The following is a 14,228-nucleotide window of genomic DNA, read 5'->3' as shown; positions in this document are numbered from 1 at the left end:
TTATCCAAGAACAATTACTGAGAACTTTCAAACACATAACTAGAACAACTGATCAAAAGGGAATATGAATACTAAGAATATGTCAGCTAGATAATATTTTAAAAATTACATCCTTTCTGAGGCAATAAATGTTAATGAATATTCACTTTACCATACAAAGGAGAAAACAGAAACTGGATTGAATCATCATTCTAATCTTCCTAGGAAAAGCGTAATATTTAACTCTACCACCTCAAAATTTCACAAAGGAAAACCTCTAAAATCGTATTCTACTATATCCATGCCAAATAATTCTGCTCTAGAAGTAACAATATTTGAAGAAAGACAGAGAAAATGGGGTATACAAAAATATTTTGCTCCTTCATTAACTTCAGTTGAAATTTAACTCTTAGTATAAAAATATGCAGCATGATCAACAGAGGAGAAATTTAGCACCTGACAGTAGTATAATATTAAAATTTTTTAAAATACGAAATTTAGTAAAAATATAATAATTAAACTTGTAAACAAAAAATACATACCCTTTTATCTTAGATATGACACTGGTACTTCACTTTGAGCAAATACTACTTTAAATGTCTTGTCGGTTTACATATGCCAGAACGTGTGTTCTCGGTACCCAGTGCTGTGCTGTGAAGTGTTTAACTCTCAAGCAAGTATGTTCACGTGCGTGTACACATATGTGTTTGTACATACATTACATATTTTAATATAGACTGAAACAGAAGATGTATAGCACACAACACAGATAATAAGGTACACAATACTCATGGTTATAAATTCTATGTAGTCAATATACTCTCACAAAATGCTTTCACTAATTTTTGCCAAACTCTTGTACCCATAAGTCACCTATCATTGAAAATGAGGAAAAAGTGAAGTTTTGTTATGATCACTGGTTAATTTTTGTTCATATTATCTATTAGCTAATAGTAATCAAATATTGTTAGAAAATTTCTTAAATATTTTTGTGCTATTCATAATGTAAAGACTGAAGATAAAGTACCTTTTTAAGCTTTAAGATGCTTTAATGGTTTAGAGCAAGAGTCAAAAACTTTTCCTTAAAGGGCCATATTGTAAATGATTTTAGACTTGTGGGTCATACAGTCTATCTCAACTACTCTATCTGCCACTGGAGTGTGAAAGTGGCCACAGAAAACAGATAAATGAATGGGAAAGGCTGTGTTCCAATAAAACTTTATTTACAAAAACAGACAGCCACACAGATTTGGGATATGGGCTACAGTTTGCCAACCTCTGGTCTAGACATCAAGAAAACAATAAATCAAGTCCAGTTTACGTGGTGTAAATACTACCGTCATGGCCCTTTTCACATTCGTGAGCATTAATGAATATAACAGCCGTAATGCACTATTACATGGTGTTTCCACCATACAGTACAAGAGCTACGAATAATCTCAAAAGCACAGATCATAGGATAATGTAAAAATAATTAGGAAATGATGACGTCTGAGTACATATTACCTTTGTTTCACCATAATTTGTGTTGAATAATTTAATTTTCAATATGGTTGTTTACCAACTGTGTCATGAAATTCCTGAAAATTTAACAATTGGTCTCTCGCCAGCCTTGGCTAGCCGGCTCCAGCACGCTGCTGTGCTTACATTGAATAAAATTCAAATCTCTGTCAGTCCTTTCTTATAAACACTTTAATGGTACCCCACAGATCTTGAGATAATACAACAGGTCCTTTTACTGGGGCCAAAATACTCTATAACTGGCTCCCCATTTATTGTTCTAGATTCCTATCTTACCAGTTTTCCTCACCACGCCCTCCCCCTCTCGCTAGAAGAATGAACTTCTTTCAGTTCAAGCCACCTGTTGTTCCTTCTCACGTCTGCTCCTCTCTCTACCTAGTGAGCTCGCAGCTGCCTTTCCCTGACCAACTCCTCCATGCCCTTAAACCCTCGGCTCAATCATTCCTCGGTCAGCTTTGCTTGAACGGCGCCCCCAACATTAACCCCCATCACACTGGCTTCCACGCCACCTCAGCCAGAGCACTGCTCAGGCTGCGCCGTGAGGATGTGCGCATTTGTACGCACCCTTCGCTAAGAGAGAGCCCCCTGAGGACAGTGATCTTTCGCCAACAGTCGGTACCACCTTACACCCACGTGAGTGGGCCACCCACAAACCTTAGCTTTTAGCTGTACCCAAGCCTTTCGATGACTGCAGCCCCATGAGACTCTAACTCAGAGCCACTTGATTAAGCTGCTCCTGACCCACAGAAACTCTCTGGTATTAGTGGTGACTGCTATTTTAAGCCACCACAAAGTTTTAGAGATAACTTGTCAAATAGCAATAGGTAACTAATACATTTATATTCTACTAATTTTAACACTGTGTAAAAAATTACATCCATCAACTAAAAAACCAAAAACCAAAATTGGGCATCAATTTTCTCCTAATCTTCCCCTTCTCCAATCCAATCACCGAGTCTACAAAAATACTGGATTGATCTACTCCGCTTCAGTTCCATTACCAACACCCGAACCCAGGCTAGGAACGCTGCCTTGTACTATTACCTGATGATGATCTCATATCAAATCCCTCTCCACACAGTGGCATGTGTGTTCTTTAGAAAATAATTACATTGGAGCTCCCACTGTGGCGCAGCGGGATCGGCAGTGGCTTGCGAGTGAGCGCTGGGACGCGGATTCAATCCCAGGCCTGGCACAGTGGATCCAGCGTTGCTGCCGCTTAGTTTGTGGCTGTGGCTCAGATCTAATCCCTAGCCTGGAAGCTCCATATGCTGCAGGGCGGCCAAAAAAAAAATTACATGGACTGCTACATGCATTATCCCCTAATAAATGCTAAAATTAGTTGCTGAAACTTGACGGATGTTTGCATAAACCCAAAGAGTTCCCCCAAATACATATTAATTATTGGGAGGGTCTTAACATCTGTCCAGAAGCTCTCTGATAGTCTCTCCTTCAGGAGTTGTGGCCTAACGCCTCTTTGCCACTGGGACCATCGGTTAGAGTTAGTATCTTGCTTGTAAGGAAGAGAATTTGAAGGGGGAAAGCTTGGTAGTGGAGAAAGCCGCAGACACAAACTTGATCCAATGACCAAAGTTAAGAGCTTTAGAGGTAAGATATATGGACACAATATGCCCCCCGCTATGATACACTGAGAAGGACACTTCACCCCTTTATTCTTCCCTAAAAGACACAACCTGGTCTAAGCATGAGAAAAGTCAAGACAATCCCAAATTGAGAGATTTCTACAAAACACTTGACTCGCACCTTTCAATAGTTACAAGTAAGGAAAGACAAGAAAACATTGAAAAATTGTCACAGATCAAAGAAGAATGAAGCACGATGGGGCAACCTGAATAAAGCCTGAAGTTTAGTAATAACCTTACGCCAAGTCATTTCTTAGTATTGGTAAACGTTTCATGGTTATGTAAAAGCTTAAAATTAGGAGGAGCTGATTCAAGAGCATATGGAAACTCTAGGTACTACTATAGGTAAATTATTTCAAAATTAAGCTTAGGAGTTCCCGTTGTGGCTCAGTGGGTTAAGAACCCGACATAGTGTCCATGAGAATGTGGGTTTGATCCCTGGCCTCACTTAGTGGGTTGAAGATCTGGCGTTGCTGCAAGCTACAGTGTAGGTCATGGATGTGGCTTGGATTCAGTGTTGCCATGGCTGTGGTGTAGGCCTCAGCTGCAGCTCTGATTTGACCCCCAGTCTGGGAACTTCCATATGCTGCAGGTACAGCCATTTAAAAAATTTAAGTTTAAAAAAACTGAAGCAAATGCAGCAAATCAAAAAATATATCATGTTTCTTTCCTATTTAAGAGCTTTCAGTGGCTTTGCAGAGCATTTAAGGGTAAAACTCTTTTCATGCAAGGATCTCCCCCTGCTCTTCATACAGCCGGTTCTTTCTTACTCTTCAGGTCCCAGTTCTGACACCACCTCCTGGCACATGATCTCAACTACCACTTCACCTCACCTCCCACTCGTATCATGAGTCACGATATTTCCTATTTTTAATTTATTTTCTCACTAAACATTAGGTCCACCTTCTCCACTCAGTATTCCCAAAGCCTACAAGAGCAGGTGACAAACAGAAGACACCCAAATATTTGACAAATCTGTAAGGAGATGCCATCATTCTTTGAAGACTCATAATCTTACCTCTTCCCATCCCTAGTCGAGAATCACTGTCCTAGAACATAAAGTATATCTATTTAAAATGAGAAGATTTGGTTACACGATTTGCAAGTAACATGATGAAGAAACAGGTGCTATCACGCCCTGTGGGTCAGAGTACAAAATGGTACAGCCCTAAGAGGGGTAACTTGACAAAGACTATGAGAAGTACAACTGTATTTACCGTTGAGCAAACAATCAAGTTTACAGCAATTTATCCCATAGGAACGTATAGATATACCTCTATACATCTGAAACTGCGTCTGCACAGAGTTATTCCCTATACACTGCTTACAGTCACAGAGCACTGGGAACAACCCAAGGGCTCATCAGTAAGGACCTACGATCCATCCAGGCGATGGAAAACAACGTACCTTAGAAACTAACGTGGTGAGGTACTGATACCGATATTCAAGGACTGATGTTGAAAACTCTACAAAACATACTGACAAAACCCCCCCAAAAGTAGGAAGTATTACTGTATTACTGTCTGCTAACTTTCATGTAAGAAAGAGAGGAAAAGAAAGAATTATATATCTAATTGAGTCTAAAAGAAACTCAGTAATAAACACAGTTACCTGGGGAAAAACACAACGAAGGGGTGTGCAGGAGGGTCAGGAAGAGAATGTGATAAAAGGAGATGTGAGCAAGGTTTCCATTTATAGTTAGTGGGAAAAAAATCTAAGCATTATGAAAAAATGCATAAGTATCAAGCTATTAAAAGTTACATTAAATATAAACGGCAGATTTCTTTCCTTCTTATCGTTTTTCCACATGTGCACAATACTATAATCATAATAACATGCTTTCCACAGCTTTCCTCACGTAATATTACTTATTATATAATTTTATGAGTTCGTATATGAATTACTAACCTTTTCTCCTCGAGAGACACCCACACATTACTAAGAACAGAAAATCTTTCTATAACCCTCAATTTTACATTTACATAGGAAATCCGAATCCTGAGGGCCAGGTGTGTTTTGGAATTTCAGGCGTTTTAGACCTTAGAAGAGTAATGACATGCGTAAACCACATATTAGCATTATCCAGTGGGATCTGAGGCAGCATCTATAATGAAATAGTATGATCAACACTCCACACAATGAAGCAGCGAAGTATAAAAAATTCATGTGCCTCAAGGTGGCCAAAAAGAAAAAATAAAATTATAAATGGCTGTATATCAATTCAAATCAGATTTTGCTTCCAAATGAAGCAAAACGTGTGAAATTTATGAAAAAATGTTTAGGTTTCAGAGTGTTTAGGATTTTCATACCAGGGAATCTTAGACTTTAATTATTTCATTTTTACATGGGAACATTCAAATACAGTTATATAGGAAAAATGATACTAATATTAAAGAGAGTATCCTGAAATTTTACATCAATGAAAAATAACATGAGCTTTAATAATTATAACACATCATAAGCTATAATCATATAAAGCAAAAAGAAAATGAGTCATATTTATATAACTGAAGGACTAGCTCCCTTGAAAAAGATTTGCTTCTATATTGTTCCAACATGACAAAGTAAACTTTACCTACTTAATCAGAATGTATAGATGCTATGCTGAAAATTAACTTTGGGTCATTCCTGAAATGCGCAAAAGGCATTACAAAAGATTAAATGAATCAATATACAGCTCAGACACAAGGATAATAACAGAATCAGTATCTGTAACATGCTTCAAAGACGTATTAATGAAAAATTAAAAATTAAAGTCTAATACCAGTTCTTAAATTTCTGAATCTGTGTCTGTTACTTAGGTAAATTCAAAAAAACAATTATTTTCATCAGCAAACTGCCCAAATATTTATTTTCAAAGAATACCTTCTGTGATTAAAAGATGCTAAGGTATTTGAGGAGCAATATTAAATCCAGTGTTATGTTTGAGGAAAGCCTATACCAACAATAAAAAAGATTAAATTCAGTTTTTTATTAAGTCAGCATAGACATTACAGCATCAAAAAAAACCCTCAAATATGATCAAGTGCTATTTGCCTATGTCACATCATCTTATTTTTAAATTAGTCCACTCACATCCTTCACAAGAGACTACTCTTCTGTTGGTACACACTTCAGTACTGCCTACAGATTTCTGTCAGTGTAAATTGTAACAGCCATGCATATTTATTAGGATGTAATTTCATCTCTGGATTTCAGTGACACTGATAAACCACTCAAGCTTCACTCTTGGTTTTTAATGACACCAGAACAAGTTGATGGAATTACAGCTTTATATGTGCCATTGAAAGTCTTTATTTCTTATCATAGAAGAATAAGGCTGGAATCTTTAAAGGGCATCATTCCTTCCATCTCACCATGGAAAGCTGTCTGCTTTATTTTTAAAATCCTGTAACGTGTCCTCAGGGCTCCAGCCTCCCGTCCACACGGCAGCCATCTCTTTAGTTACCTCACACACCCACACTCAGCCCTCTCCCTCCACACCCCCCTCTGCAGTGCAGATGCATTTATTTAAGGAACACGTGTACTTGCATTCAAAAACTTTTCCATGCTTTATGAATCCAAACACTTCACAAAAAAATTGAAAAACTGATTCATAAGGTGAAACGCAAACAATTTTCCCAACCCGCTGGTACACACACACCTCTTTTGTTCTCTACCCTAACCAGAAAACATGCACCAGTAAGTGACAGTCCACTAAAAACAAGGCACCAAAGTGGAGTTGCCTCGACCTCTCTACATGACCTACCTTTCTGGCTGAGACATTAAAAGCTCCAGTTTTAAAGAGGTACCGGTCAAAGAGATACCAATTTTCAACCACGTGGTTAGCTTAATTTCCTGCACCGGCATTTAACCATGTGGTTGAAAATGAAGCTTCTTGCCTGAAATCCACGCAGAGCAAGATGAGCTAACCTGGTCTGAAAGCAATCGTCAAACTAAGTTGAAGAAAACTGGGAAATAAGACTAGTTTGTGTGTGTGTGTGTGTGTGTGTGTGTGTGTGTGTGTGTTGTTTTATGAGACAAAAACAAAAACAAAAAGCATTATTACACTCACAAAAACATACACTTTGTTGATATATTTACCTTGCACTCAATCTCTGCTTGTTTGCGTTTTGCTTCACTCAGCTGGGTAAGTAGTCCTTTGTTCTGTGCAGAAAGATACTGCACCTTCTCCTGTAGATGGATCACCTCTTGTTCTGCTCTTCGAAGATGATTACTATTGATCTGGTTCTAATAATTAAAAATATAAATACACGGAGTACAGATACAACTCCTGAAAAAACGTATACATTTTATTTATGCATTACATGCCTCAAAAGGCATGTAATTTTTAATGTTATTAGTAGGTATAGGCATATTTATTCAACATATAGTTAAATATTTTTTAAAAAATTATAAAAGTGCTTTAAAAATCAAGTTGTTCAAAAGAATACATACGGTTCATATTAGCAACTCTCATTAAAGCTCCATTTACCATTCACACAATAAATATCTATAAACTGTAAGGATGTTTTCATAGAACTTGCAGGTATTCATTTCTGAAATAATCGATGGGGTATAAAGTAGACAGATACAGGGATAAGAGGAAGGCTCTTCTCCAGTTCCCGAAAGAAAGCACAGACTGATCATCACCACACACTGGCCTGTAAACTCTCTGACGTTACAAAATGTGTCACGTGAACTCTACGGTCCGACAACATATAGCATGGTCTGTTCTTTTTTTTTCTTTGCCTTTCCTGGGGCCGCCCCCATGGCACATGGAGGTTGCCAGGCTAGGGGTCTAATTAGAGCTGTAGCCGCAGGCCTACGCCAGAGCCACAGCAACGCCAGATCCAAGCCTGCGACCTACACCAAGCTCACGGCAATGCCGGATCCTTAACCCACTGAGCAAGGGCAGGGACCGAACCCGCAACCTCATGGTTCCTAGTCGGATTCGTTCACCACCGAGCCACGATGAGAACTCCCTAGCACAGTCTGTTTTTGGGGAACATAGCCTGGTTCTGAGTTCTGGCTTGCTATTTGGTGATTAAGCAAACTGGTTAATATCTTTGAGTTTCTATTTCTTCATGAGAAAAATGTATATAAAATACTATTTATTTCTCATTTGGTTGTCTTCAGAATTAAGTAACATATGTAACAGAGCTTAATATATAAGAACTCAATATATGCTAGCTGCTTAGTGTTTAGGACATGCTAATAAACACAGACCTTGAATGTACTGACAAGAGGTAGTTTTCCCAGGCAGGCCCGACCCAGCTGGAATTCTCTTAAGCCTAAATTATCCTATTAGGGGCCTGAAAGAGACAGCAGGAATTTTCATACCCAAAGACGGGCAAAGTCTGGCTCCTCATTTAACAGTTCAAGTTATCTTGGTCAAGTTATCTAATCCTATCACATTTTAATACACTTGTACAAGCATACCTGATAGTGCTTGTCTTTTAAGGCTGTGCTATTAGAATTATATGAGAAAAGTTTATGATAGGAAATTTAAGATATGCTTAAAATTTAAGATATTTAATAAATGCTCAATTGTTGCTATTATTAAACCTATTCTTATTATACCTTACTCTATGAAAATCACCTTGCCTCCAGTTTTAATTAAAAAATCTGGATCGTTTAACAGTTTCCATCATGGCTCAGTGGGTGAAGAACCTGACTAGGATCCATGAGGATGCCAGTTCGATTCCTGGTCTTGCTCAGTGGGTTAAGGATCCAGCATTGCCGTGAGCTGTGGTGTAGGTCACAGATGCAGCTCAGATCTGGCATTGCGGTGGCTCTGGTGTAGGCCAGCAGCTGCAGCTCCAATTCGACCCCAGCTTGGGAACCTTTAGGGCCTAGGGTGTGGCCCTAAAAAGATACACACACACACACAAATCTGGATTATTTTAATATACTGAAGCTCTAAAACATTCTACCACTTCCAGGTTTCTTCCTCTTTACTACTCATCCTCCTGATTCATAAGAAGAAATGCATCCTTCCTGAGACATTCTTTTTTTTTTGCTTTTTAGGGCTGAACCCGTGGCATATGGAGGTTCCCAGGCGAGGGGTCGAATTGGAGCTACAGCTGCCAGCCTGTACCACTGCCACAGCAACGCCAGATCTGAGCCACGTCTGTGACCTACACCACAGCCCATGGCAACTCGGGATCCTTAATCCACTGAGTGAGGCCAGGGATCGAACCCACAACCTCTGTTGCTAGTCAGATTCGTTTCTGCTGCGCCACCATGGGAACTCCCCTGAGACACTCTTAATATCACTCTCTTCTTTCTCACTTTCAATCAGTGAACACAGTCTGTCTAAAAAATTAAGAGTGAACTTCTTAGTACTGTATTCAAAATGCTCCACAGCCTCTTTTTACTGTATTACCTCCTACCGTTCAAACATATAACTGCACTTCAGAGGCACACATCTTCAACACAGGCTGCAGAGAATTCCCACAGATAAAACTCCTCCCCGCAGCCCCAAATACCATTACAAGACACTCACACATAAACAAAACCCAGGGGCTGACTGGGAGAAATAGTAGACAGAACAGACTGCAAGAGTAGGTTTTTTTTTTTTAGCCACGCCGGCAGCATGTACAGGTTTCCGGGTAGGGATCCAGAGATCAAACCTGCATCTCAACTGTGACCCACGTCGCTGCAGTGACAATGCCAGATCCTTAATCCACTCTGCCACAAGAGAACTCCCAACAAGAATGGATTTTTAAGAACTCCAGATAATCACTTTGGACTTTATACAAAATAGTTTAAAATTATTAGATAAGGAGTTCCTGTTGTGGCGCAGTGGTTAACGAATCCGACTAGGAACCATGAGGTTGCGGGTTCGGTCCCTGCCCTTGCTCAGTGGGTTAACGATCCGGCGTTGCTGTGAGCTGTGGTGTAGGTCACAGACACAGCTCGGATCCCGCGTTGCTGTGGCTCTGGCGTAGGCCGGTGGCTACAGCTCCGATTCGACCCCTAGCCTGGGAACCTCCATATGCCGCGGGAGCGGCCCAAGAAATAGCAACAACAACAACAACAACAACAAAAGACAAAAAAAGACCAAAAAAAAAAATTATTAGATAAAAAGAAGCAAAAACATAAAGAACAAGTCCCTGTCAAAAAACATTCAGTGAATTTGAAAAACCACATACAGTTTCTAAAATTAATAGACACTACTTTAAAAGTTCAATTAAAGGGTTAAATGGGAGATCTGACACGTTAAGGAAATAATTAGTGTCTCAGAAGAGGTCGAGAGACATAAAAAAAGCAAATAAGGAGCTATGAGATATACCTAATAGGTGATGCAGGATAAAATAGAAAAAAGAGGAGATGGGAGATATGATGGCCTAAGGAGTTAATAGGTGAGAATTCTTCACAAGACAACAGAAATAACCACAGATGAATCTACAGCTTAGGAAGCACAACCAGCCCCACATGGAATAAATACAAATAAATCCTCATCAAAACACACTATTAAAAAACACTCAAAATTAAAGAAGAGACACATCAAGGGAAAAACTGAGTATCTGCGAAGGTGGAAAGTGAAATACCAGCAGACATCTCAACAGGAAGTGCTTAAAAAATTCCTCCTACAAAAGTACACTCAGCTAACCTCTCACACAAGAGTGAGAAAAAGCTACAAGTATTTTAAGAAAGTGAGAGAATTTACAACTTGGGATTGAAACTGGAAAGAAACGGTTGAATAAAAGTAAGAAGAGAGCCAAAAATTGGCGTGCGGGTAGACAAATCCAAACGAGTGCTGACTCCATAAAACAGCGGCCGTGCCGAGGAAGTGGAGGCAAGAAAACGGACACTAAGAGTTAGGGCGTCACACTGGAAGGCGGAGGAAGAGCACATGAAGTTCTTCTACAGTTTGGAAAGAAGACAGAGATGATTACTAACCTTAGGCTTTGTTCAGTCAAGCAAGCATTTTCCAATAAAAAGCAGGAAAGGAGGAAAACATATAGAAAAAAAGGAGGAAACAGAGTATAAAGTAAAACAATTTCAAATACATCATAATTAATAGAGACGTTTACTTCTAATTGAGGATGTAGAGAGCCAGAAAGAGGATTGCTCCCATCTTTTCAATTAAAAAAAAAAAAAAAAAAAAGCCAGCCAGACTCTTACGTTCCTGACTATTGCTGAACCCAGAGAAGTGAAGTCACAGGACCATCGACTAGTCCCCAGTCTAAGGAGAGACAGGGCAGATGCGGTCGGAAGCTGTTAAGAATAATTCAGCTAGAACAAACATCCAGCTGGTGGAAGGCAGTGCGGGCTGGCTGGAGTGTGGATCCGGGGGGCCGGGGGGTTTGCAGACCCCTGGACACATTTCCTTCGTGGACCCCAATAGGTACACACAAAAGAGTGATGAGTCTGGAGAAGGATCTGTGTGGGACAGGCCTCAGGGAGGGAGGAAGCAGCCAGAACTGTGGGGGGGGGGGTACGTTATTCCCTGCTTGTCTCCTCTACGGAATCACAGGTTTGATCTGCCCGGAGACGGGCAATGAATACCGTTGTCCTTGGGGCACTGGGGAATCCAGTGCATCTGGGGAAGGAGCTGGACCATATTTTGACCCTACGTCTACAGTCAGGGGCGGGACAGGAGCACTGATGAGGCCAAACGTCCACTTCCAGGGACACAATGCATCTAGGGCTGAGGCTTTATCAGAAAATAGGACGGAGGCGTCCCATCCTCCAATTTCCTGTAACAACTAACAGTGGAATACGGCTGGCGACGGGCCTCCCCTCCAGTGTGGGGCAAAGGGAAGAAGACCTAAAGATACGGAGATAACCCTTGGGCAAACCAACCCCCATTCTAAAAATAAGACATTGCTAGAGGAATGCGAAGCCCGTGGTACAATGAGGGTAACCACAGAAACAATAAACCTCAAACCAGCCCGACTCCTGACGATATTAACTCAAATCCCCCACATTAAAGGCCTCGTAGACGGAAAGTTGTGCCCGTTTTCAGGCATAAAAACCATTTGCCTTAGTCTATTGTCCTACCCAAGACACACATCTAGTTTTCCACAAAAAATCACAAAGCATGGGGAAAGGTAAAAAACAAAACACTTTCAAGAGAAAAAGCAATCAACAGAATCAGCCTCATATAGGACACAGATATTGAAATGGCTGGATAGGAAATTTAAAATAAGGGCTCTATAGGAAAGGTGAAAAATATGCAAGATCAAATATGTAACATCGGCAGAGAGATGAAAACTAAGAATTAAACAGAAATGCTAGAAGTAGAAACAGTAACGGATGTAAGGAATGCCTTCAAGGGCTCATCAGACAGCTCACAAAGTGGAGGAAAGAATCAGTGAACTTGGTGATAAGTCAAGAGAACTATGTCTGTCAACAGAGACTAAAACACAAAGAGAAAATATAACAGGAGGGAAAAGAATGGAGCATTCAAGAGCTGCGGGACGACACCAAACAATCCAACACAAGTGTAATGGAAATCCCTCTCAAGAAGAGTGTGGGAGGAGAAATACAATGAAGTAACGACCAAGAATCTCCCAAATTTCACAGCAGTCACAAAGGTCCAAGAAGGTCAAGAAAAGAAAAACAAAAGTCACAGCCTACATAAAATTCTATTTCCCTAGGAAAATGTCCGTTTCATCTACATGCTCAAATTTCAAATGCATCGCTTAAAGTTGTTCAGAGTTTATTTTAAAAAAGTATTTTCAGGGAGTTCCCATTGTGGTGCAGAGGAAACAAATCCAATTAGAACTATGGGGTTGCGGGTTCGATCCCCGGCCTTGCTCAGTGGGTTAAGGATCTGGCGTGGCTATGGCTGTGGTAGTGGCTGGCGGCTTCAGCTCCAATTGGACCCCTAGCCTGGGAACCTCCGTGTGCTGTGGATGCGGCCCTAAAAAGACAAAAAATGTTATGAGAAGGGGTCCATAGGTTTTAGACTGTCAGAGGGGTTGATGGCACACACAAAAAGATAAGAACCCCTGTACTAAGAAACTCTTAAAGATATACAGACGGAAACATGCAAGACTGTACAAAGCAGCGTGGCTTGTAAGAGCAAAAACCGGCACAAAGAGGAAAGTAGCTCAATAAACTATGGTAGGTAGACTTTTCTAAAAGTCATTAAAATGAAAGAACTGGAGCTACATGTATCAACAAGGACAAGTCTCTTAATCTGGATGCTGGTTACATAGGGGTTTGATATAATATTCTTTAGATAATTAATATGGCATTAACATTACACCACACTTTTTTAAAATTTTTCTCATTTTGCAATGAGAAAACTTCATGAATCATCACCACTTCATGCACTGACATTTAGGAATCATTCTTCTTATGGCAAAAATCCACCCAAAATAACATTCATTAGTCAGGCACAGGGCAAAATACAAATTCCTTAGGAAGCCTTCCCCCATATCACTTAGTTGGAATTATTTGTCCTCTGCTATTCTCCACTGTAATTTCTATCTAACTCTAATTACAAATTTCTGAATTACATATTTCTTCCAGTTTTATTGAGATATAATTAAAATATAGCACTGCATAGGTCTAAGGTGCACAGCATAATGACTTGACTTACATATTTTGTGAAATGATTACCACAGTAAATTTAGTTAACATCCATCATCTCACACAGTGAAGTACATTAAATATAGTTTGTGCCTGTCTCATTTCTCAAGTGTAAGTTCACTCTGAACTTGCAAGTTCTCAAAACCACATTTGCTGAGTTTGATTTATTTACCTAAAGCCACTCTGAAAGACATCCTAAACACCGGCTTAAAAGTTGTATTTGCATCTTTAATATCTACACTGAGATAAAAATCTGATTATAAAAATATAACTTTACAACATAAAGCTGGATTTCTACTTTTCAAAATCTTACAGTAGTTTTTAATTATAATGAGGAGTACAAGAAAATAACTTTGAACAATGTAAAATGAGATCTATTTATTCTAAAGGGTTAACATATGATGTTACCATGCTGAAGCTGGAATGATCACTGTGCACCTAAGTGCACAGGATGATCCGTGCGTTAACTATGCCCCCTACTGACTAAGCATTCTGAAAACCAGATAACGTCAGAGAATACAGCCCACACAGACGGTCCACGTAAAAGCCAAATAT

At 39.7% G+C, this 14,228-nt stretch overlaps 1 protein-coding gene across 14 annotated transcripts in view; it reads right to left on the bottom strand.

Moving 5' to 3' along the window:
* The window catches only part of EVI5 (ecotropic viral integration site 5), a 232,808-nt gene that overhangs the window by 61,110 nt on the left and 157,470 nt on the right, over positions 1-14,228 (bottom strand). For all 14 annotated transcript variants that reach the window (XM_021090208.1, XM_021090210.1, XM_021090214.1 and 11 more), the window contains one exon: positions 7,227-7,373. In XM_021090208.1, coding sequence (XP_020945867.1) covers positions 7,227-7,373 — 147 coding nt within the window. The remainder of the gene's footprint in view (positions 1-7,226; positions 7,374-14,228) is intronic.

Source organism: Sus scrofa, chromosome 4, assembly GCF_000003025.6.
Source record: "Sus scrofa isolate TJ Tabasco breed Duroc chromosome 4, Sscrofa11.1, whole genome shotgun sequence".
NCBI classification, from domain to species: domain Eukaryota; kingdom Metazoa; phylum Chordata; class Mammalia; order Artiodactyla; family Suidae; genus Sus; species Sus scrofa.
Note: the sequence above shows the minus strand (reverse complement) of the source record. Positions and strands in the feature narration are given on the sequence as shown.